Source organism: Bos javanicus, chromosome 19 (genome assembly GCF_032452875.1).
Source record: "Bos javanicus breed banteng chromosome 19, ARS-OSU_banteng_1.0, whole genome shotgun sequence".
NCBI classification, from domain to species: domain Eukaryota; kingdom Metazoa; phylum Chordata; class Mammalia; order Artiodactyla; family Bovidae; genus Bos; species Bos javanicus.
In genome coordinates, this window is record NC_083886.1 from 12443017 (window position 1) to 12469746 (window position 26730).

General features: G+C 35.1%; 1 protein-coding gene across 2 annotated transcripts in view; it reads left to right on the forward strand.

Annotated features, from left to right (window-relative positions):
* MED13 (mediator complex subunit 13) overlaps positions 1 to 26730 on the forward strand; it is a 97796-nt gene that overhangs the window by 65262 nt on the left and 5804 nt on the right. Inside the window, exons 17-28 of one of the 2 annotated variants that reach the window (XM_061390207.1) lie at positions 7279 to 7440; positions 11554 to 11777; positions 13486 to 13675; positions 14539 to 15001; positions 16179 to 16398; positions 17052 to 17243; positions 17422 to 17645; positions 19483 to 19625; positions 20088 to 20246; positions 20365 to 20550; positions 22598 to 22746; positions 24298 to 24471. In XM_061390207.1, the coding sequence (XP_061246191.1) occupies positions 7279 to 7440; positions 11554 to 11777; positions 13486 to 13675; positions 14539 to 15001; positions 16179 to 16398; positions 17052 to 17243; positions 17422 to 17645; positions 19483 to 19625; positions 20088 to 20246; positions 20365 to 20550; positions 22598 to 22746; positions 24298 to 24471 (2486 nt within the window). The remainder of the gene's footprint in view (positions 1 to 7278; positions 7441 to 11553; positions 11778 to 13485; positions 13676 to 14538; positions 15002 to 16178; positions 16399 to 17051; positions 17244 to 17421; positions 17646 to 19482; positions 19626 to 20087; positions 20247 to 20364; positions 20551 to 22597; positions 22747 to 24297; positions 24472 to 26730) is intronic. The other variant, XM_061390208.1, reaches the window with a different exon arrangement.

Genomic DNA, 26730 nt, shown 5'->3' on the forward strand with positions numbered 1-26730 from the left:
AATTATTTCATCTCTGTCTCAGTATCTGGAAATAGTCAGTGATAGTATTTACCTCATACAATGTTAAGAGAATCAAATGAGCTAATACAAATAAACAGAGACCATATAAAATAGAATGCTTGGCACAAAATAAGAATTCAGATATTTGTAGTAGTAACAGTAGTAATAATAGCAAGAGTAGCATTAGTGGTATTTTGTTTTACTATTTGTTTTTAAGAACCAACTCATCTTCTTTTGATGAAGGGTCTCATCACAAGAAAAAAAAATTTACAGCTGTATTTGGTGGTGGATGTTAGCTGGACTTACTGTGGTGATCATTTTGCAATACATACGCATCATCATTTTGTACACCTGAAACTAATATTATGTCAGTTATACCTCAAAAAAAGAAAAAAGCACTTATTTGCCAAGCAATAGAAAATGCAAGGTAATGCTCAAAATCTTTTAAGCTAGGCTTCAACAGTACATGAACCGAGAACTTCCACATGTACAAGCTGGATTTAGCAAAGGCAGAGGAACCAGAGATCAAATTACCAACATCCGCGGGATCATAGAAAAAGCAAGAGAATTCCAGAAAAACATCTGCTTCATTGACTACACTAAAGCCTTTGACTGTGTGGATCACAACAAACTGGAAAATTCTTCAAGAGATGGGAATACCAGACTACCTTACCTGCCTCCTGAGAAACCTGTGTGCAAGTCAAGAAGCAACAGTTTAGAATTGGACACGGAACAACAGACTGGTTCCAAATTGGGAAAGGAGTACGTCAAGGCTATATATTGTCACCCTGCTTGTTTAACTTATATGCCGAGTTCAGTTCATTCGCTCAGTCATGTCCGACTCTTTGCGACCCCATGAACCGCAGCATGCCAGGCCTCCCTGTCCATCACCAACTCCCAGAGTTTACCCAAACCCATATACATTGAGTTGGTGATGCCATCCAGCCATCTCATCCTCTGTCGTCCCCTTCTCCTCCTGCCCTCAATCTTTCCCAGCATCAGGGTCTTTTCCAATGGGTCAGCTCTTTACATCAGGTGGCCAAAATATTGGAGTTTCAGCTTCAGCATCAGTCCTTCAATGAATGTTCAGGACTGATTTCCTTTAGGATGGACTGGTTAGATCTCCTTGGAGTCCAAGGGAGTCTCAAGAGTCTTCTCTAACACCGCAGTTCAAAAGCATCAATTATTTGGTGCTCAGCTTTCTTTATAGTCCAACTCTCACATCCATACATGACCACTGGAAAAACCATAGCCTTGACTAGGCAGACCTTTGTTGGCAAAGTAATGTCTGCTTTTCAATATGCTGTCTAGGTTGGTCATAACTTTGCTTCCAAGGAGTACATGTCTTTTAATTTCATGGCTACAATCACCATCTGCAGTGGTTTTGGAGCGCCAAAAAATAAAGTCAGCCACGGTTTCCACTGTTTCCCATCTATTTGTCATGAAGTGATGGGACCAGATGCCATGATCTTTGTTTTCTGAATGTTTAGCTTTAAGCCAACTTTTTCACTCTCTTCACCTTCATCAAGAAGCTCTTTACTACTTCTTCACTTTCTGCCATAAGAGTGGTGTCATCTGCATATCTGAGGTATTATTTCTCCTGGCAATCTTGATTCCAGCCTGTGCTTCCTCCAGTCCAGCGTTTCTCATGATGTACTCTGCATATAAGTTAAATACGCAGGGTGACAGTATACAGCCTTGACGTACTCCTTTCCGTATTTGGAACCAGTCTGTTGTTCCATGTCCAGTTCTAACTGTTGCTTCCTGACCTACATACAGGTTTCTCAAGAGGCAGGTCAGGTAGTCTTGTACTCTAATCTCTTTCAGAATTTTCCACAGTTTATTGTGATCCACACAGTCAAAGGCTTTGGCATAGTCAATAAAGTAGAAACAGAAATATATGCAGAGTACATCATGCAAAATCCCAGGCTGGGTGAAACACAAGCTGAAATCAAGATTGCTGGGAGAACTATCAGTCTCAGATAAGCAGATGACACCACCCTTATGGCAGAAAGTGAAGGAGGAACTAAAGAGCCTCTTGATGAAGGTGATAGAGGAGAGTTTGCTGGCTTAAAACACAACATTCAAAAAATGAAGATCATGGCATTCGGTCCCCTCACTTCATGGCAAATAGATGGGGAAACCGTGACAGACTATTTTCTTGGGCTCCAAAATCTCTAGATGATTATTGCAACCATGGAATTAAAAGACACTTGCTCCTTGGAAGACAAGCTATGACCAACCTAGACAGCGTATTAAAAAGCAGAATACCACTTTGTTGACAAAAGTCCATATAATCAAAGGTACTGTTTTTTCTAGTAGTCATGTATGCATGTGAAAGTTTGACCGTAAAGAAGGCTGAGTGCTGAAGAACTGATGCTTTTGAATGGTGGTGCTGGAGAAGACTGTTGTGAGTCTCTTGAACAGCAAGGAGATCTAATCAGTCAGTCCTGAAGTAAATTAACTGTAAGTATTAATTGGAAGGACTGATGCTGAAGCTCCAGTACTTTCGCCACCTGATACAAAGAGCTGACTCATTGGAAAAGACCCTGATGCTGAGAAAGATTGAAGGCAGGAGGTGAAGGGGGTGACAGAGGATGAGATGGTTGGATGGCATCACTAAATCAATGGACATGAGTTTGAGCAAACTCCGGGAGATCGTGAAGGACAGGGAAGCCTGGCGTGCTGCAGTCCATGGGGCTACAAAGAGTCGGACATGACTGAGCGACTGAATAACAGCAACAAGTGACAAATACTGGGTTGTTTACCTAATGAGCACTTTTTTTTAATAACAATAAACATTGATACAAACAGATAACTTTGCAGCCATAAAGATGAATTTTATCCTAAGAACTTACATTGAGAAAATAATTCAAAACAAAAAAGAAATATCTTTATATTTCAGTTTAAAATTTCAATGTAAACATGCTATAAAACCTAAATTTTCAATCATGGAGTACTTTTTCATTAAATTATAACAGCTTCATTAAATAGTAGCAAGCTCTGATTTAATACATTAGTACCTTTGCCCCAATTGTTTTCCTCTGCTTGGGACACTGTTCTTCCAGGTATTTACATGAGTAACCCTCTTATCTCTTTACTTTTGTCAGAAATCATCTTAGTGTAAAATTGCAAACCACTCTTCATCTTCCCCATCCTGCTGCTTTTGCTTTCTCCCCCTAGTGTTTGCTTATTACCTTCTAAACATATTGTATAGTATATTAAATATTATCTCTCACTCCATTAGGTTCACTCTGTGCAAGTTCTGTGTACAAGAAATGATTTTTGTCTGTTTTGTTATATCCAAATACCTAAAATAGTACCTGGCATGTAGTAGATGTCCAGAAGTCCAAGGTGTTGAAATATTTGTTAGAAGGTATTAAGAGTCTGTAATTTAATGGCAATGTTTATTTTTTTCAAAATAGGAAAAGCTCTGTTCTAATTATAAAAAAATACATACTTTCTGAAAAGAAAGTTAATCTAAATAATATAGATAAATAGAAGTAAAAATTGCCCCAGCCCCATCATTACACCACTGCATGATCACTCATCTTTAAGCAACTTTGGCATATCATACAGTTCATCCATTTGAAGTGAACAACTGAATGGTGTTTTTAGTTAGCACAGACTTGTGTAGCCATCACTACAATCAGTTTTAGGACATTTTCATCATCCCCAAAATCTGTAGTTATTAGCGATCACTCCCGTTTTCCTCCAACCACCCGCTCCTTGCACTGGGCAATGACCAGTCTACTTTCTGTCTTTGTAGATTTGCCTCTTATATACTCCATATAAATAATATTATACACTATATGGTCTTTTGTGATTGACTTCTTTTTCTTAGCATAATTTTTCAGGGTTCATCCAGGTTGTAGCATGTGTTAGTACTTAATTCATTTTTATTGCCAAATAATATTCTATTTAGGCATATACCACATTTTATTTACCTGTTCATCTGTCGATGGGCATTTGGATTGTTTCCCCTCTTTGGCTGATATGAATATAATGATACATTGAACATTTGTGTACAAGTTTTTGTGTAAACATATATTTTTATTAGTCTTGAGTGAACTTGATAACTCTTGTTTTACTTTCTGAGAAATTGCCAGACTCTTTTCTAAAGCAGCTGCTCCATTTTACATCCCCATCGCAGTGTGTGAGGGTTCCACTTTTTCCACATTCTCATTAACACTTGTCTTCATGCATTTGTAATTATTACCATCATCATCATCATACAGGATTGTGAAATATTATCTCATTATTGTTTTGATTTGCATTTCCCTAATGACTAATGATACTGAATGTCTTTTCATGTGTTTATTGCCTGTTTGTATTTTTTCTTTAGAGAAATGTCTTTTCAGATCCTTTGCCCATTTTTAAATTAGGTTGTTTTGTTTTTTCATTATTGAATTGTGAGTGTTCTTTATATCTTATGGATATAAGTTTCTTAACATCTGCACATATTTTCTCCTTTTCTCTGGTTTGTCTTTTCACTTTCTTGATGCTATCATTTGAAGGAGAAGAGTTTTTAATTTTGATGAAGTTCAGTGTATTACTCTCTTGTGTACTTTTTGGTTTGTACTTTTGGTGCCATATCTAAAAAGACTTTAATCCTGAGTCATGAAAATTTACTTCTGTTTTTTTTTTCTATGAGTTTTATTGTTTTATCACTTATATTTACGTCTATGATCCATTCTGAATTAACTTTGATATATCATGTAAGGAAGAGATTCAGTTTTATTCTTTTGCACATGAATATCAAGTTACCCAGAACCATTTGTTGAGAAGATTATCTTTTCACATTGAATTGTGCTGGCACCTTTGTCAAAAATCAATTGACTGTAAATATGAAGTTTTATTTTTGGATGCTTATTTCTGTTCTACTCAACAGAATATCTATTCTTCATGATCACTCTTAAAAATATATATTCTAAAACCATTGCTTTCCAACCAGATTTCAGCTTTGAGACCTGGCAGTTATATTGTTGTTTATGCATTCTTCCCCACAAGATTATAAGATCCCTGAAGACATGAATAAGCATGTATTTCACAGTATTCCCAGCAGCTAGCATAATTCCTGAACCATAGTAGGTCTTTGTTATATGTTTTTAATAATGAAAGATTGCGAATGAGAATCTCTCTGAATTAAAATCAAACTGTATGGAGAAGGAAATGGCAACCCACTCCAATGCCTGGAAAATCCCATGGACCGAGAAGCCTGGTGGGCTACAATCCATGGGGTCGCAAAGAGTTGGACACGACTGAGCAACTTCTGTGTTTTTGAAGCTCAAAGGGATATGGGCCACTGAAAAGGATATAAACTAGGGCAGAATTTCTTAAAGAAGTAACAGTTTAGTTAGTTACAACATCAAGATAAATGGAATTGAAAGAGATGCTACCAAGAGAGCTGGGCAGTACTGCTTAAATAATGCTCAAGAGTTTCTATTCTTAAATTGTTTGCTCTTGAGAGAAGATGAGCAGCACTGGGCCCACTCACCTCTGCCTTTTTTTGTTCCCCACTTTGGTTATGTGTTGTTACTTTCGGAATTGCACTTTTTTCACCTTGTCATAGTAGCTGCCAAAGTGTGTTTTTATAAACATGGGGTTCTAGAGTGCTGGCTTCCTGCGGCAGAGGAAAGAAAGAAATGCGTGTTGTACAAAATAAGTACGTTCATATGTTTAATAAAATAGTTCTATTATTGAAAAACAAATAAAAAATAAAATCAAACTGTAAATTCCTGAACTTTACTCACCTCAGAATTTCTCAGGGTAAGCTCTGTATATGTGTTTTATAAAAGTTCCCCATTTGATTATGATAAACAACCTTAGCCAGTGATAGCTTTTTCTAGATTTTATGTAAACACATATCAATACACAGTTCTGTTTGTGTAAAATATCTTCCAGTTTTAAAACCTGTTTTTTATTTACTAGTGTATTATCAGTCCACTTCAGATAGCTCTTATCACTTTTAAATAGTATTTTTGCTATGTATAATACTAGTTTATTAAGTATAATAGTTATTCAGCAATATATCTGAAATTAAATTATTTCTGATTCTGTATACTATTTATAGATATAGGGAATTAAAGCAAGAAATAATAAATTAGGCAATAATAATAATGAATTAAATTTGAATGATTTAATGTAACAGAGTGCTCAGACAAGATTTAATGATACAGCTGAACCATGCTCAAGGGACAGATTAATTATATTAGGAAGATTTCATGGTTTTTTAAAAAGCCATTTGATGTTTAAGAGCATCACCTTTCATATCCATTCTGATAGTTGGTCAGAAATGCAGATCATAATAATTTGATAATCTGTAAATCTATTAAGTCTAGGTTTATAAAAATTGTGTGGGTATTTAAGTCTAGGTTTATAAAGTATGTGTGGGCATTATGACACTATCTAGCAGTGTGAACAAGTTTATCTGTTACTATGCAAATTTGGAGAAGGAAATGGCAACCCACTCCAGTGTTCTTGCCTGGAGAATCCCAGGGACGGGGGAGCCTGGTGGCTGCCGTCTATGGGGTCACACAGAGTCGGACATGACTGAAGTGACTTAGCATAGCATGCAAATTATATACTTTAGAATTGTTACAGTTTACTATTTTTCACAAATTAAACTTTAATCATTGTAACCAGTGTTATCTATCTGATCTTTTTACCACAGTAGAGGTATATAAAGTGGATAATTAATAACCCATTTCTGTATGAGGTAGTGTTCTTTCTATTAAGGTACTTATGAGCACCAAAGACAATCAAAATAAATGCAAAAAGGAAGAAATTGATTTGATTAATTTATAAATCGGTTAATGAGCTAATGAATGACTTTATGAAGATAAGTTATGATAAGTTTTTTATTACGTTTCTTCTTGGTCTTAAATACCTAGAAAAATCATCTCTGTAGGTAATTCTAGTGATAAAGAACCTGCCTGTGAATGCAGGAGACATAAGAGACGTGGGTTCAATTCCTGGTTCAGGAAGATCACTGGAGGAGGGCATGGCAACCTAGTCCATAATTCCTGCCTAGAGAATCCCATGGACAGGAGCCTGGCAGGCTACAGTTTTTAGGGTCACAAAGAGTCAGACATGACTGAAGTGACTTGCATGCACTCTCAGATCATTTTAGATAGAACTTAATATAGCACTCTATACAAGCAGATGCTTAATCTTGGTGATGTAGAGCTGAATTTACTTTGCTAGATGGATTTCTTTATTATCTTGAAATTTTTTGTGTGTTGACAATAGCGATTCTTCTTTTTTTAATGGTTGTAGATGTGAGTGTGCAGTGCTCACAAGATATACTTCGAATGCTCCTATCGCTTCAGCCAGTTCTTCAGGATGCTATTCAGAAAAAAAGAACAGTAAGGCCTTGGGGGGTTCAAGGTCCTCTCACTTGGCAACAATTTCATAAAATGGCTGGCCGAGGCTCTTATGGTAAGTAATTTACAATCATATGTTTTGACTTATTTCATATCAGTCCTCAGTATCTTTACCGAACTTTAATAAGCACATTTATCTTCCTTAAATATTTCTGTGGCATGTGCTTGACTTAAGGCCATTGTGGTCAATCTCAGCCTTCCTTACTTTAAACATTTTCAGCATTCAGTTTACTGAATTTTCCAATCTCACTTCAGAAAGAAAAGCTTGTTTTTACGTGTTACACAGACCAGTAAGATTCTATGCTAAGAAAGAATCATACTGCCAAAATTTTCAAAAGGATTTATACACTTTTTTGTAAGTTACCATTTTACATACAAAATTGAATGAAAAATGAAAAAGGATAATACTAGTGATAAGAGGCCCAAAGGTCTTCCTTTAAAAAAAAAAAAAAAACATGAAATTTGCCAGTTGTGACAAGAATAACTCCCACATAGTACACAGTAGATTTGTGGTCAACTGTAATGGAAGGAACATTCAAAATATTTAAACTGTCTGTTGAACATTGTCTCTAGAGGGGAAAAAATTCTCTCTGAAAGGTGAGATGTAATGGAACTTTAAAATATATTTGGAATAACAGTTCTTAGCATTGAAATCCTTGACTTTTTGCATGGTTTTAGAATGCATCATGTACAGAAGTAGTAGATTTGCTCATATTTTCCTTTTCCTCCTTTTATTAATGGGTAAATAATTTAAATTTCATTTAAAAAAAGAAAAAGATATTCGAGGCTTCCCTGATGACTCAGTGGTTAAGAATCTGCCTGCCAGTGCAGGGGACATAGGTTCTATCCCTGGTCCCTGAAGATCCCACAAGCTGCAGAGCAACTAAGCCCATAAGCTAGCACTCTAGAGCCTGTGACCTGCAACTATGGAAGTCCAGGTGCCTAGAGTCCATGCTTTGCAACAAGAGAAGCCATTGCAATGAGAAGCCTATGCACTACAACTAGAGAGGAACTCCTGCTCGCTGCAACTAGAGAAAGCCTGTGTGCAACAGCAAAGACGCAATTCAGTCATAAAAAACAAAACCTTGATACTCAGTGAAAACTGCAGTTTAATTATAGTATTTTTAGTTTTTTTTTTCTATTTTTTAAATAGGTTTACAACGATTTAAAAAGATTTAAAATGATTTACAATGTTAGTTTCAGGTGTGCAACAAAATGATTCAGTTATACACATGTTTATTCTTTTTTAGATTCTTTTTTCATGTAGGTCATCACAGAATCTTGAGTAGGGTTATACAGTAGGTCTTTGTTGATTTTATATCGTAGTGTGTATATCACAAGCTCTCGGTTTATCCCTCCCCCTACATTTCCCCTTTAGTAACAGTACGTTTGTTTTCAATATATGTAAGTATGTTTCTGGTTTTTGCAAATAAGTTGATTTGTATCTTTTTTTTTTGTAAGTAGATTCCACAGCTTAGTAATATCATGTGATATTTGTCTTTCTTTGTCTGACTTATTTAGTATAATAATTTCTAGGTCCATGCATGTTGCTGCAAATGGCATTATTTCATTCTTTTTTATTGCTGAGTAATATTCCATTGTAGGGCTTCCCAGGTGGTGCTAGAGGTAAAGAACCTGCTTGCCAATGCAGGAGACATAATAAGAGATCTGGGTTCGATCCCTGGGTCGGGAAGGTCCCTTGGAGAAGGACATGGCAGCCTACTCTAGTATTCTTACCTGGAGAATCCTGTGGACAGAGAAGCCTGGAGGGCTATGGTCTATAGGGCCGCACAGAGTCAGACATGACTGAAGCAACTTAACACCCAGCACAGACACATACTCCATTGTATATATGTGCTGAGCTTCTCAGTAGGTCAGTGGTAGAGAATCTGCCTGCCACACAGGAGACCCAGGTTCGATCCCTGGTCAGGAAGATCCTCTGGAGAAGGAAATGGCAATCCACTCCAATATTCTTTTTTTTTTTTTTTCTTTTTAATGCCAGTATTCTTGCCTGAAAATCTCATGGACAGAGGAGCCTGGTGGGCTACAGTCCTTAGGGTAGCAAAGAGTCAGACATGACTTAGCAGCTGAACAACAATATTTGTTCCATGTCTTCTTTATCCATTTCTTTTTCAATGGACATTTAGATTGCTTCCATGCCTCGGCTGTTGTAAATGGTGCTGCAATGAACATTGGGGTGCATGTGTCCTTTGGGATTATGATTTTCTCCAGATACATGCCCAGGAGTGGGATTGCTGGATCATATGGTATTTCTAAGTTTTTTAAGGAACTTCCATATTGTTCTCCATAATGGTTATACCAATCTGCATTCTCACATACAGTGTAGCAGGGTTCCCTTTTTTCCACACCTACTCCAGCATTTGTTTTTTTAGTATTTTTACATTCTTTTTAAAAGTCAAAATAGTAGACACAGAGTTGTACAACTTACTGATCAATAACATAAGAAGCTCTCTTTTTTTTTAATGGCTGCATATATTCCATTATTCTCTACACACATGATGTAATTTTTACCAGTCTACTGTTTATGGATGTATATTGTTTGCATCATTATCGTTACAACTATTTTTCTATAATGTATACAATCCCTGGCTTAAAGCATGTGTGTACTTTTTTTTTTTTTAAGTATTACCAGATTGCTCCCTACCATAGCAGTTTAAAATCCCATCAGTAAAATGCCTGTTTCCCCCAACCTTTGCCAGTAAGGTGCTGAGTAGATGGGAGAAAATGGTGTGTTTCTTTATAGTTTGAATGGTAGAATAATACATACTGTAAGGGTAGATTTCCTGAATTCTAATCCCATCTGCCACTTCTTGTGTGACACTGGACAACTTATTAACTCTTCTATTCCTGCTTTCTCACCTCTAAAATCAAGTTAATATTAGTGTCTGCCTCGTGGTTTTCATGGGGTTAAATGAGTTAATGTATGTAAAGATCTTTGAACATTACCTGGCACTTAGCACTTGCTATTAATTATTTTAAATTCTTTGCTCTTAATGAAATTGAGCATCTTTTTATGTATAAGAGGTATTTCTGGTTTTTGTGAACTTTGGTATTTCTGGGTTTTGTGAATTTTGTCCATATCCTTTGTCCATTTTTCTGTTATGATGTTGATCATTTTCTTATGGATTTATAGGTTCCCTGTCTATGGTAAGGGGATTAACCTTTTGTTATATGTGTTGCAGATCTTTTCTTCTGATTTGCTTTTAATTGTTTGGCTTTGTTAGTAGTGTTTTTTCATGCCACAATTTAAAATTTATATTGTCAGATTAATCATTTTTATTTATTAGTTTTAAATTTTATTTTTATGATTAATTTTTGCCCTTGCTGTTTCTTCATTGCTGCGTGTGGACTTTGTCTAGTTGCAGTGAGTGGGGCTACTCCCTAGTTGTGGTGTGCGGGCTTCTCATTGCTGTGGTTTCTCTTGTTACAGAGCATGGGCTCTAGGTACCTGGGCTTCAGTAGTTGTAACACATGGGCTTGTTGCCACATGGGGTGTGGAATCTTCTCAGACCAGGGATTAAACCCATGTCCCCTGCGCTGGCAGGTGGATTCTAAACTACTGGACCACCAGAGGTCCAGATCAATCAGTTTGTATATGTACAGGTTTTACATTATGCCTGCAAAGATTTTTTCTCGTCTAAATTTATTCAAAATAAAATGATAATGATACAGGTGAAAGGGATTAACAGGTACAAACTTCCAACTATAAAATAAATAAATCATGGAGATGTAATGTACACATGGGGAATGCAGTTAGTAAAATTATAACAACTTTGTGTGGTGAATAATAATAACATCTTATTTTGGTGATTACTTTATAATGTATAAAAATGTCAAATCACTATGTTGTACACCTGAAACTGATATTTTAAAAAACTCTCCCTCCCATATTTTCTTTTGTACTGATAAGTTTTTCACCCAAATTAATTTTTTTTCATTTAAGTGAAGGTATAAGTCACATGTTTCATACAGATTTTTAGTAAATTCCTAACTGTAAAAGTCTCAGCCACTGACTTTTAGGCATTTTTGTCTTTAAATAAAGACAAAGTAGTAAATATTTTTACTACTAATAATAACTTCACTAACTCTTGACATTTAAATGTTCCTCTTTTAGATCTTTTCTTAAAATATGTCTTTTCTTATTTAGGAACTGATGAATCCCCAGAACCACTGCCAATCCCCACGTTTTTGTTGGGTTATGATTTTGATTTTCTGGTGCTTTCTCCATTTGCTCTCCCTTATTGGGAGAGACTTATGCTAGAACCCTATGGATCTCAAAGAGATATAGCCTATGTTGTACTCTGTCCAGAAAATGAAGCCTTGTTAAATGGAGCCAAAAGCTTTTTTAGAGATCTTACTGCAATATATGAGGTAGGTACTTTAAAAGATCTTTTTAAAACACCTTATGATTTGCATGTTTTTATATATAAAATATACTGAACATTTCAGTTGATTGGTAAAAAATAATTATGATGTCAGGCTAGATGTTTAGTTCTTGTACCAGCCAGTTACATTCTTTACAGCTTTGACCCAGATCCTTTGTTAGATGTGTATGCCATGACTCACGGTGGAAGTTGCCATACTGAGTGGAAAACATTGTGTGCATATACATCCCATTTAAGATAATCTTTTTCTGAAAGAAAGGGTAATGTTGTTAAATGGCTAGGAAAAAAATTACATTTTTTAAAATTCTAGTCTTTTTTTTTTTTTTCTATTTTTTTTTTCTTTAATAGAAAATTATTTAATTAGTATACATGTTTTCCCCATCCTGAACCCTCCTCCCTCCTCCCTCCCCACACCATCCCTCTGGGTTGTCAGGTAGTGACTCTAGTCCTTACTTTGCTCATAGTAAAATACAGCTATGATAGGCCTCTCTAAGACTCATTTTATTTCTGAAATTCTTGGCTGGTCTTTTAAGTTATAATTCTTATGTTGTATCGATCATTGAGTGCAATGATTATAAATTTTAAGTACTCTGGAACATAAAGTCTTCATTTTATAGTCATTCCTGAGTATCCTGAGTGTATTGATTCTAGGACCCCTTGCAGATACCCCAATCTATGGATGCCCAGTCTCTTATAGAAAATGTCGTAGTATTTGCATATAATCAAAACACATCCTCACTTATACTTTAAATCATCTCTAGATTACTTACAGTATCTAATGCTATGTAAGTAGTTGCAGATGCGGGGAATTCAAGTTTTGCTTTTTGAAACTTTTGATTTTTTTTTTTTTTTAATATTTTTGATCCATGGTTGGTTGGTTGAATCTGTGGTTGTAGAACCTAAGGATATGAAGGACTTATGGTATTTTCCTTCTCCTACAAATACTTGGAAGTCTAGTCTTTAAAATTTCTTTTACAATCTGAATCATTATTTTGTGCCAGTTTAATTCCTCATTAATATTCTGCTTAATAATTGCAAGATATCTGTAGTGTGTTTTATAAAAGTAAGTGTTTCCAAAGAGTGTTATTTAGAACACTAGCCCTGCAAAATCTTCCGAGAAAAAAATTCCATAGTTAGATAGGCTTGGGGAGACATTGTGTATCATATTTACCTTTTAGAGATTTATTATACATGTTAGATAATTAAAGCCTTTGAAATTCTTACAGTAAAGAAATTCTTTGTCATAAGTTTTCGTAACCCAGTGTTGCAAACCTATTTGAAATTGGACTTCGTATAACAAACCATAGTGACCAGCAGAATTAGAGGCAGAGCTGGATATTTGTATTTATATACATGATTTGAAATAGTTATACGACTTAAAATGGCTGCAGATCTGTACTCAGTTACTTCTGTATTCTGCAAGTTTTTGTTATTTGAAGTACGTGGTTTTGGTGCTATTATTATCTAGGTGTTTTATTTCATTGGAGATAACTTTGATAGAAATTTAATGGATTTCTAATGTAAAAAGCATGAAGACTTATGGCACTGTTTCACCCTTGATATTTTTATTCCAAATGTTAATTCTAAATGATAAAGCTTATTTTTCAAATAGCTTCAGTGCTTTATTTTATCATATGTACTAAAAAAAACTATAGCAAATTCACTAATTCTGATTTCTGTATATATGTTTATAGTGTTGTCGATTGGGTCAACATAGACCTATTTCTCGATTATTGACGGATGGGATCATGAGAGTTGGATCTACTGCATCAAAGAAACTATCAGAAAAGTTGGTAGCAGAATGGTTTTCTCAGGCAGCTGATGGTAACAGTGAAGCATTTTCTAAACTCAAGCTTTATGCACAAGTCTGCAGATATGACCTAGGTATTGAATTTATATTTATTTTTAGCCAATTTTAGCAAAGTATGATGCAGTCCACCAACTTTTTTTGTAAATAATATTTTAATGAAACACAGCCATTCATTTATTTACAGGTTGTCTGGGCCTCCTTTTGTGCTATTAATATTCAAATCAGAGCTAAGTAGTTGTGACAGAGACTGTGTAACTTGCAAAGCCAAAAATATTTACTATCTGATCCTTTACAGAAGAAACTTTGATCACTGCAATAGGGCTCCTTTCAAGTAGGAAGATATGTGTTTTTTGTTTATTAACATTAAGATTCTTGATTTGTTAATGGTTTAGGGATAAAAACAACTTGTAGTTTCCTCTACAATATCAAGAGATAGTTCTTTGTTGGAATTAAGAAAATGACAGTTATTGAGACTTGTTTTTAAAACCCTTAATTAAATATCAATGGACTTACTTTAGACTTAATCGAAAGAGACACAGAACCAAAACATTGAACCTCATTAGACATTCCTGTCATTTGAACTCCATAATTTGAACCCCTCTGTTTTATATTGAATTAGTCCCCAATATAGTCACTTTTCAATTTGTGACCAGGGAACTCTTTGAATGGTTTAATGAAAATTTGCTGGATATTTCATAGAAATCATTTTTTTTATTTTGTATCTGTTGGTTTTTCAATTGAAAGTGGTTTTCAATTCCATTCAGAATTCATTTTTTTCACTTTCTAGGGGGAATAGTAAGCTAGTGTGCGCTACACTGTTGGCAGGCAACTTAGGGAGAGGGTAATTAGTATCCACTAGTTATTATTCACATAGTAACTAAAGAACCAGTTAGTGAAATAAAGAATTAAATATCCTGCTTGTTTTTATTTTCTTTAGGTCCTTATCTTGCTTCCCAGCCATTGGACAGCTCTTTACTTTCCCAGCCAAATTTAGTTGCCCCTACAAGTCAGTCTTTGATTACACCACCTCAGATGACAAGTACTGGAAATGCTAATACTCCATCTGCCACCCTAGCATCTACAGTGAGCAGCACTATGACAATGTCTTCAGGTGTTGCCATGTCTTCTTCAGTTGCCACAGCTAACTCAACCTTGACTACAACTTCAACTTCATCTTCGTTGTCCTCCAACTTGAATAGTGGAATGTCATCAAATAAACTACCTTCATTTCCACCTTTTGGCACTATGAACAGTAGTGCTGCGGGATCCATGTCTACACAAGCAAGTACAGTTCCGAATAGCCAGCTAGGAGGGCAACCTCCATCAGCTCTACAAACAGCTGGCATTTCTGGAGAGTCGTCTTCAGTTCCCACTCAGCCACATCCTGATGTGTCTGAAAGGTATCTTTAAATATACTAATTTCGCAGAAATATAAATACATGCCGCTTCTATCTGAATAAGAATATAGAAGAGCCTTTGATCTTACCCTTGAAATTTTAGTTTTTAATGTTGAATATTTTACCTATAAAATTATGATGAAGACTCTTGGTAAAGTCTTTGTCATAGAATCTCAGAGTGGAAATGAAGACCTTGAAAACTGTCTAGTCCAGTTGTCCTGTGATGTTTGAGTCTATTCTGTGACATAATTGTCAAGTTGAGTTGCCTGTGCAAATCACTAGTGATTTATAAGTCACTATTGAATGACCCTGTTCAGGGGCATAAGAGTTGTACCAGGGTTTGAATCTTTGCTCTGTCGTTTACTGGCTATCACTTTAGGAAAGTTACCTAACCTTTTTGAGCTGGTGTTTTCTTATCCGGAAAGTGGGAGCAGAAGGATATAATGTACATTGTGTGCCTCAGAAAATGCTTCCAATCACATTTGTTATTTATAACAACAACAACAATGATGATGACAGCTCTGTTCCTTTTATGAAGAAGATATTCCCTTTTGATTTATAGGTTAGGTTAGCCTGAGCCTGGTTATATCTTTCAGCTCCCAGTTGCAGTTTTCCCCAAAGTTAGAAATGTGATTAAAAACAAACTCTTAATTACCCAGCTAGATCCTTCCATCTTTAATATCTATAATAGATTTGGAGTTTTAAAAACTCATACCGCCATCAAAGAATGAAGCTTAATCACCAGTGAAGTTATGAAGTATGAAATGAATGTGTATTTTCTAAAAAGGTAGTAGACCACTGACTAAGTCTGGAAAACTGGTTTCTTTTTGGTCTAGCTCTGCCTCTAGACAGCCTTGTGATCTTGGGCAGCTCATTTAACTTAACTTTTGTCTCAGTTTTAGCACATAAGCACTACACTGTCTGACATTTCCTATACTCTGTGGTTTTAAGAATTCTGTTTCTTTTAATTGCAAACCTCTTAATGCCAAAGGTCTTTGTACACCATGAAATTGTGTACATTTATGATTCTCTTTGGAATGGTGTCCCTCATTTTTAGAGAGGCTCTCGATAGCACCCCACCCCCAAAGTGGGGAGAGGATAAGAACCTCCTTTGATGCTATTTTAAGAAGGTGGAGTACAGATTTTTCCCTAACTGTCTTATTTCTACTTCAAATTTTAGCACAATGGATCGAGACAAAGTGGGCATTCCCACAGATGGTGATTCACATGCAATCACTTATCCACCTGCAATTGTTGTTTATATAATTGACCCTTTTACATATGAAAATAAAGATGAGAGCACTAATTCTTCTAATGTATGGACTTTGGGGTTACTTCGATGTTTTCTGGAAATGGTCCAGACTCTTCCTCCTCATATTAAGAATACTGTTTCTGTACAGGTAAGAATGATAAATGTTACAAGTTTATTGAAAACAATTTGGTCCTGATAGTTCACAGCTACTATTCTATATCTAGATTGATTCTCTAAAAGCCAGATTTATTGACTTCATTTTAAATGATATTAGAAATCTTAGAGAGTTTATAAAAGATAAACTTGCAGTCATACTACAGTAATAATGGAGAATAAAAAGATTGCATTAAGTAGGGTAAATGTTTCTCCTGTGTTACTTTTATATAAACTAATTTTTAAATTCATTGGCTTAAATAAAATCAAGAATGGACTGAAATAAGCTAGAGTTCTAAATAAGACTGGTTATAAAGTAAAAGTAGAGAAAAACTAACCACACATTAAGTTGTATGAAAAGAATTGGAATTATTTCTTTATAGACTGCAATAGGACTGTGGCAGTCAGTGGCAGTATTAATCAATATAGCTGCTACGTAGAAATGTCTAAAGATTTTTATATAACTCATTAGTATAATTGAGTATTTATTAAAAATCTATATACTAGATAAGAAAGTATAATTCTTTATTATTTTACTTAGGTTCTGTTTAAATTTTCTAAAAAATTTTTTAGAGTTTTAAACCTACTATTCTTTTTTTATCTCTTCTTAAAAGTTTAACGTTTGTACTATTTGCCTTTAATTCTTAGATTGTTCCCTGTCAGTACCTGTTGCAACCTGTGAAGCATGAAGATAGACAAATCTATACCCAGCATTTAAAATCTCTGGCTTTTTCGGCCTTTACCCAGTGTCGGAGACCACTTCCAACATCAACCAATGTGAAAACATTGACTGGTTTTGGTCCAGGTTTAGCCATGGAAACAGCTCTTAAAAGTCCTGATGTATGTTTTCCATAACCAAAGTTATTAAATGACTACTTTGTATGATTTTATGCAAAACTAAGTGCAGGTTTCTTTTTAGTTCTTATTTTCCAGTTATCTTGTAATGGGTTTTTATTTTCAATAAAAAGTTTTTATGCGCTTGTATGGTGCCATAGTAACTTAACGTTTTATTCTACAGAGACCAGAGTGTATTCGACTTTACACACCTCCTTTTATCCTGGCTCCAGTGAAGGATAAACAAACAGAGCTAGGAGAAACCTTTGGGGAACCTGGACAGAAATATAATGTTCTTTTCGTGGGCTACTGTTTATCACATGATCAAAGATGGATTCTTGCATCTTGCACAGATCTATATGGAGAACTTTTAGAAACTTGTATCATTAACATTGATGTCCCAAACAGGTATTTTATTTTCTTAAATGTATCATTATATAAAGTCTTGGGATTATGGGTACATTTCATTTCTTTTATAGTGAATATTTATATTATATAAGGGAATTAATAATTTTGATTAATCTATTAAATAGACAAAAGAGATTAAAGCCCCTAAATTGTATATAATAAACCTTGAGGTAATGTTGTAGCCTAACAAATTTTGAAACATGGGACTAGAAAGAAGGTCATTTGCAATTTAAAATCCAGTAAAGCATCCTAGAACATTTATTTTTCTCAGGTACCATCTAAGATACAGTCCCTAATAAACTGAATTAACTTTATTCACTGAGAATTTGGGGCTTCTCTGGTGGCTCAGTGGTAAAGAAATCCACCTGTCAATGCAGGAGACGTAGGTTTGATCCCTGGGTGAGGAAGATCCCCTGGGAAATGAAATGGCTCCCAACTCCAGTATTGTTGCCTGGGAAATCCCTGGAATGGAGGAACCTGGCAGCTACAGTCCAGAAGGTCACAGAAGAGTCAGATATGACTTAGTGACTAAACAAAAAACAATTAAAAATTTTACTATTTAAATATTAGAGTGTCTTCTGAAAATGGTGGCCCTCTTTAAAATTCTTCTTGATAGTAGTTAGGTATCATGACTAGTTATTCATGAAGGCTGTGACTAATAGTTTACAACAGATGAACCTTGTATTGAGTTATCACTTAATAGACATACTGATACCATATTTCAAAGCTAGTGAACATTGCTTAAGAGAACGTGAAAAGTCCATGAAATAACTTTTGATCTTTCAGTTTTGGTTCTCTCCTTTATTTTCTTCTTTCTTTTATAAACAGTCTGTAGTTCTAAGGTCAGAAATTGGTTGTATGCAAAAAAAAATTGATTATTTGGGTATAGTGGCGCTGAAGAAACAGATATAGAAATATTGATCTGTGAAGGATGAGAATGAGAATAGAGAAATAATAATACTCCCTTCCCAATACAGAGATAGTATATTGCCATTTTACTGAAAGTAAAAGTGAGATGATGGTTAAGAGGTCCAGTGCTAGAGTCATAGAGATCTGGATTCAAATCCAAATCCTGGCTTATTGGCTGTGTGATCTTGAGAAAATTACTGTACCCAACTGAGCTATAGCTTACTTTTCTGTAAAATCAGGAGGATAATTTTATCTGCCTTATAAGGGTTTTTAGGATGAAATGAGGTGTTACATATAAGTTAGTTAGGCTGCTGCTTGGTACATAGTAAGTACTCAACAAATGATAGCTACTATTGCTCTCCAGAGAGTGTTTATGTACTTGGCCTAATAAAGGACATGCATGCAGAAAACAGCTTTGTTTGTTCTGAGAAGTATGGGGGAATTTGTTCGATATTTTTCTTTTTCTTTTTTTTTTTTGACATTTTTCAATTTAATGTATGAAGCAGAGGTTGGCAAACTCCAGTTTTGGGGCCATATCTGGCCACACTTATTTGTGTAACTGTTGTCTGTTTCATGCTGCAGCAGCAGAGTTGAGTTGTTGCAGAAGAGTTTTGATGGCCTGCAAAGCTTAAAATATTGGCCCTTTAAAGAACGAGCTTGCCAGTCTCTGGTGTAGAGCACTGTTTTTGATGAATTTTGATAATTTGTGAATAGTTTTTTAATTTTAAGTATATATTTTAGCATGTATTAAACAAAATGTAAACTAGCATACCAAACCTGTAATTTTATATGTATTCTTATTTAGGAGTTGTGAAAAAATGTCAAGCATTAAAATGAAGGAACCAATTTTTCACAAATTCGAGCTCTTTTGAAATGTCATCATTGGAATTTTAGAAATATTTATGACTGTCTCTATTCCATACAACAGAGCTCGTCGGAAAAAAGGGTCTGCTAGAAGATTTGGTCTACAGAAACTTTGGGAATGGTGCTTAGGACTTGTACAGATGAGTTCATTGCCATGGAGAGTTGTAATTGGCCGTCTAGGAAGGATTGGTCATGGAGAATTAAAAGGTAAATTTGTGTTTTTATTTTTTAATACTTAAATTTCTGTTTTATGTTAATTCATATACTATTCAAAGCATATCTAGGAATAGGTACTGAATAAAATGCAAAAGGTAATAAAAACCTAGTATTCTGTTGTCTAGCGCCCAAATGGCCTAACTCAAATTTTAAGAGAACTTATTGCAATTTTATATAAGTGCTATTACTGCTATTCTTGTCATCTTCCAGTTTTATCCCCTTTCTGCTTATTAGTCAACTCATCCTATATTCAGTACATACTGTTATCAACATATATTGAAGTTAGGGGGTAAAAGATGTTGAGACATATCAGTAATAGACTTTTGACTTGATGACTCTTGAGGAGTACATTAATTTCAAAACCATTATGTTTTAACTTTTGTTCTCTAGGTTGGTAACAGTGCTTTTACTTTGGATATTATTATTATTATTATTTACTGTTGATACCCACAGATTGGAGCTGTTTGCTGAGTCGTCGAAACCTGCAGTCTCTAAGTAAAAGGCTGAAAGACATGTGTAGAATGTGTGGTATATCTGCTGCAGACTCTCCTAGCATTCTCAGTGCTTGCTTGGTAGCAATGGAACCCCAAGGCTCTTTTGTTATCATGCCAGGTTAGCTATCTTTAGTTTATGTCAGATTTAATTCTTTATGTACTTAAGTTTCTAAGTATTACGTAAAATTGATTCTTCATTCATTAAAAGAAAAAAATACCTTTCATTTTCTTTTCAGATTCTGTGTCAACTGGTTCTGTATTCGGAAGAAGCTCCACTCTAAACATGCAGACGTCTCAGCTTAATACCCCACAGGATATATCATGTACTCATATACTTGTGTTTCCAACTTCTGCTTCTGTGCAAGTAGCTTCAGCTACTTATACCACCGAAAATTTAGACTTAGCTTTCAATCCCAACAATGGTAAGTGAATTGTTCTCTGAAAAGTGAAAGTGAAGTCGCTCAGTCGTGTCCTACTCTTTGCAACCCCATGGACTGTATTCCACCAGGCTCCTCCATCCATGGGATTCTCCAGGCAAGAGTACTGGAGTGGGTTCTCATTTCCTTCTCCAGGGGATCTTCCTGACCCAGGGATCAAGCCTGGGTTTCCTGCATTGTAGGCAGACGCTTTATCATCTGAGCCACCAGGGAAGTCAAATTGTTCTCTAGAGGTTTGCAGATATAAAATAAATCTGGGTGATTCTGACTGATTATAGATTGGATAATGCCTCCCAAAGCATCTGTGTCCTGTATATGTTCCTGAAACCTGTGATTGTTAACATTATATGCATGTGCTTGCAGATCTGAGTAAAGATCTAAGATGGAGAGATTACTCTTGCTTATGCAGCTGGGCCCGAAACGCAGTCTTATATATCCATAGAAGAGAAATTTGACTGTACACAAAAGAGGAGAGGACCGTGTAGTGGGAACAGAGGAAAGCAGAGTCAGAAATGACTGCTGCTGACTTTGAAGATGGAGGAAAGAGCATGAGCCAAGGCAAATAGGAATAGATGTTGGAAAAGACATGGAAACAGATTTTTCTCCTGGAGCCTTGAGGGAGAGCACACCCCTGCCTATACCTAGATTTTTGGCCTAATGACTAGCATTTTGATTTCAACCCAGTAAAACTGAATTTAGACTTCTGACCTCCAGAACTGGAAGAAAATAATGTTTGTTGTTTAAACATGTTTTTGGAAATTTGTTAAACTGCTACAGGAGACTAATACCATTCTTCTGCTTTATTGATATCAGAACTAATGCTGTGAATTACCCCATAAATGTTTACTTATTTTTTGAGTGATTAATTAATTTGGCTACACTGAGTCTTGCTCATAGCATATGGACTCTTAGTTGTGGCATTTGGGAATCTAGTTTCCTGGGAGTCAGACTCAGACTCCCTGCATTGGGAATTCAGTCTTAGTCACTGGACCACCAGGGAAGTCCCTGATGTTTACTTAGGTTAAAAGGCAGCATTGGTCATAAAGTATTTGTACAGTTTATGTACATACTGTTGAGTTACCTGTATGTAAACTTTGTAGGTCATTTTATATTCTTTTCTATTTTGATTTACCAAAATAGTATAGTAATTTATAACTTTTCTAGATGTACTTGTATAGATTGCATTTTAGTACAAGAGAAAATAAGTGATGTTCCATTGTTGCTCTGAGTTACCTTAGAAAATGGCACATCTCTAAAGTCAAAAGTATGGGTAATAATTATTCTCCTCTTTTAATGTGTATACAGTAACTTGAGTATTTTAATAATAAAGAATTAAGGAATTTATTCTGACTAGTCTCATTTTAAATACATTTTCATTCCCAGCATTTGTGTTAGTTTCCTGTTGCTATTTGTAACAAATTACCACATTCTTATTGGCCTAAAATAACACACATTTATTTTCCTACAGTTCTGGAAGTCAGAAGTCCAAAATTATTCTTACTGGGCTATAAATACAAAGTCAAGGTATCTACAGGGTTGATTCTTTCTAGAGGCTCTAAGGGAGAATCTGTTCCCTTGTCTTTGACAACTTCTAGAGACCATGTACATCTCTTGCTCATGGTCCCTTTTTTCATCTTCAGTGCCAGCAAGATAATACAGTCACATCTTCAGTGACTCTAAGCTTACTTTAACCCTCTTATTAGGACCCCTTTGGTTACATTGGACCCACTTGGATAATCCAGAAAAATCTCCCCATCTCAAGACCTTTAGTTTGATCACATCTGCAGAGTTCTTTATCGTAACATATTCAAGGTTTCTGGAATTAGGATGTGGGCATTTTGGGGAGGGACCATTATTCAAAGCAGTCTCATGTTTATTTATGCATAGTTGATTATTTGGCACATGGTAGACATTCACTAAATGTTGATTACATTAACTCATTTTGGTTAAGATCCATTGTTTTAATCCTTTCTTGTAAATGACTGTGGGATATGAAAAAGGGAATATTTAATTTTTTCTTCCTTCTTCATAGATGGAGCAGATGGAATGGGTATCTTTGATTTATTAGACACAGGAGATGATCTTGACCCTGATATCATTAATATCCTTCCTGCATCTCCAACGGGTTCTCCTGTTCATTCTCCAGGATCTCATTACCCCCATGGCGGTGATGCTGGCAAGGTAACCCTGTTATAAATTCAGTTTATCTAAATGTCATTCATTAACTTAGTAATGGATTATATCAATGAGAGAGAACACTTTTTTCCCTTGAAAATTAGCAAGAAAATTAAAACAGTCCATTCATGTACTTCTACCACAGAGAGTTGTACATTATTAAGAGGGTCTCTAAGGTTCTTCTTTCTCTGACTTTGTATTTTCTAGACTGCTTGGCATTAATCCTTCTTTTAGTTTTCCTGCCACTTCACCATAGCTTCTACGTAGAAATAGGATTAGATTATCTGAAAAACAGGATATGACGCTAAGAGCTGCCATTCATATCAGAGCTGTGGACAAGGAACATAAAGGAAATACTGATTTTCCCATAAAAATAGAAAAAACACCGACCCCTCCCCTTTTTATTTTTACCACTTACAGAAACATTTTGTCTTGTCCTTCTGTTTGAACTCAAAACTATTTGAGCTTCATTTGAATAATATTATTTGAATGAAATTATATATATAGTGGTTATTTAATTATTGTAATATGCATATGTTTACATATGTTTAAAGAAGGGTCTTTGTTTGACCTTACTTTGCATCCTTTCCTTTTTCTTTTTTAAGTGGAAAGAAATGAAATGATGGAAAAAAAGAAATAAGGAAAAGCACCAATAATCATACCAGTTTAATAGAACCAGTTTTGTGGGATCTTAGTTCCCAGATCAGGACTGAAACTGCATCCTTGGCAGAGAAAGCGTTGAGTCCTAGCCACTGGACCATCAGGGAATTCCCTTAGCAGCTTTTTAATTGCATTGTTCCTTTACCATAGTTTGTTCTCACTGCTGTTCAGTTCCTAAGTCATGTCCAATTCTTTGCAGTCCCATGGACCACGGCATGCCAGGCTCCTGGGTTCTTCACTATCTCCTGAGTTTGTTCAAATTTATGTCCATTGAGTCAGCAATACTATCTAGTTTGTTACATCATTTCCCAAATATTGGACACTTAAATCTTTTATTTTTTTCTGTTGTAGGTAATAATTGCAGTGAACATTTCCTGTTGATATATCAGTTTTCTTTTTATCTGTTTCCTTAAAATAAATAGCAAAGAATGTGTTAACTAGTCTAAAGGATCTGAGCATTGCCATAATGCCTTCCAAATGACTCTTAATTGCATTTTATAGATAGTGCTACATGAACAAAGATAAATTCAGTCCACCTTTTGGATTGGGATACGATCATGAATTAGTTGAGAGGGTATTAGGAAATAAGTTAGAAAGTTCATTGAATGTTTTGTACTTTTGAGTCAGCTACAAAGATTTATACACACACTCACATGCTGAACATGTGCTTGGCATAATAATACAAACTTGTTAAAATAGTATATTTTCTTAAAACTCTTAAAATTCATTTATTTAATGCTATTACTAATTATGATACATAGCAAATTGATTTTTTAAAATATCCAGTATTTTTTAAATTGAAGTAATTAGATAATGAGACTGATAGTAAAAAACCATTCTGTATTTATAGCTATTATAGTAAATGAATTAACATATTTTTAATTTTGTCTTTTTAAGGGTCAAGGTACTGATCGACTACTTTCAACAGAATCTCATGATGAAGTAACTAATATTCTTCAGCAACCATTGGCCCTTGGTTACTTTGTATCAACTGCCAAAGCGGGTCCCTTACCTGACTGGTTCTGGTCAGCATGTCCTCAAGCACAATATCAGTGTCCCCTTTTTCTTAAGGTATTGCTCTTATTTTTTTTCTGGCCAGTTCCTGAGTGATGCTGATTGACCACTTAAGTCCTAAGAAGTATGGAAGTGATGTTTTGAAGTCTTTAGCTTTTGTCTGAGGTCTTAAATGCATTATCACATATAACTCTCTAGATAAAATAACAAAGAGAATAATTATGAAACAATTCTAATTCTTAAATTTATATTAAGTTTAAACTTTTAAATAACTTTAAATGGACTATCTGAGACCCTTGCTCTTAATTATTTTTAGCTGCACATTTAGAGTTTAGAGCTAGAAGAAACCTTGTATTAAAATACCTTTAACCTTTTCATTTTTTCAGTGAGCATGTTAAAAGTTCAGAAAAAATCATTTGTCCAAAGTCATAAATTGGTAGTAGACTTGATTAAAACTGGATCTTTTAATGATTATGTAATGTTATTCTTTGAATTATATCATAGTATACTCCTATTATGCATCATTATTTTGAGAACTAAAGGATTCATAATCTTTGTAAAAATGTTTACTATTTAGGTGCATTTCCCTACCTCCTTAAAAAAGCTTGCTAGCTTTGTGTAAATTGCTGTGTTAAAACTATTGAGTGGTTTTCAAGTAATGGTATTCTCAGACCCATAGTGACTTATTTTATCAAAACAAATTAATTTTCAAGTGATATAACAAGGTGGAGATAAATTATAAAATGGTAAAATGAAATGTGAAAGCTCTATCTAGAATTTGTTCCTGCTGCTACTACTACTTTTCCAAAATAACAAATGCAGATCTGATTTCACTTACTCTTGTATGAACCCACCAGAAGTAGACTGGTTTATTCCATAAATTATGCTAACTTAACTACTTGCCAACTGATTTTTATTTGTAGGATGAAAGTTGAATAGTATATACTTTCATTTTTTAGGATTATATTTAGTGGGTACTTGAATCAGTAAGCTTGTTGCTGTCTTTTAAGCCTGTTACTATTAAATCTGATTCCCTTGGCTCACATATCATTGAGTCAGTCACATTTTGATTAAACAGTGAATTTCTGTAGCACATTCATGAAGAATACAAGAGCTGTTGATCTGAATTGACTGTTAGTGAGATAATATATTTGGAGAGTGTTGGCCAAGGTAATAGTTTTAGCATAAGACTTTTCTACCCCTTCCAGTGTATGTGTAGTGGTCTTGTGTCTCATTACAAGAACGTGTTCCCAGGGGGATTTCTGCACTTCTGTAGTAATCCTTGGAGTTTCTACAAAACAAAGGGTTCTTTGCTCCTTTAGGAAGTGCTCCATGTGCTTTCTGCTCTCTTTTGTTATTACCATACACATTAAAAGCTCTGAAAAACAGCAGCAAATAATAGTGTTTCACAGAACATGTTTTTAAGAAACACCACTTTATAAGAAGTCCAAGGGACTATCCAGATTCTTTTCTACTCAATATTTATTTGCAGAGAGGATAGTGTAAAGTGGGCATTCACCCTCAGATACAGTGTAACAAGATTAGGACTTCTGGTCTGAATTACCAGGTAAGGCATAACTTACCATAATTTTGTTCACCTTTTTTTTTTCATACATTCCATTTTATTTCTATACCATAGGCAGTAAAATCATTTGGTATGTTTCTCTTGTCTTGGGAAAAAAAGGTTACCTAGATGATTAAAAAAATCTTTTTATCATTGAAATTAGAGCACTGCTACTAATTACATTCATTTATTTGTTATAATCTGCCATATGAAAGACTTTTGCTTATAACTCATAAATCAAGGGCCCATGGGCAGTTGAAACATATTTTTGGTTATATTTCTAAATACACAACACAAAATTTTACACGTATTATTGCAATTGTAGAGGAGAGCGCATCTCAATATAAAATAGTACCTTTTATAGTCGTACACCGAATGAGATCTGTCAAGAGTTTCTGCAGTCAGTACTATGTCTTTTCATAGCTTAACACTATTATATATTTTGACTTACAAACAAAACAGTTCACTTTCTTTAATTGAAATGTGAAGAAGAGTACCACATTCCTTTCTTTTACTCTTGATTGCCATACCTAAGTGAGTGTATGAGTTGTTACTAAGCCTCCACTATGAAATGGAATGGGCAAAAAATGCATCTGTGCACTGTATTACCTAAGGTGCTCAGTCAGTCAGTCAGTTCAGTTGCTCAGTCGTGTCCAACCCTTTGCGACCCCATGGACTGCAGCACGCCAGGCCTCCCTGTCCATCAACAACTCCCGGAGCTTGTCAAACTCACGTCCATCGAGTTGGGAGAT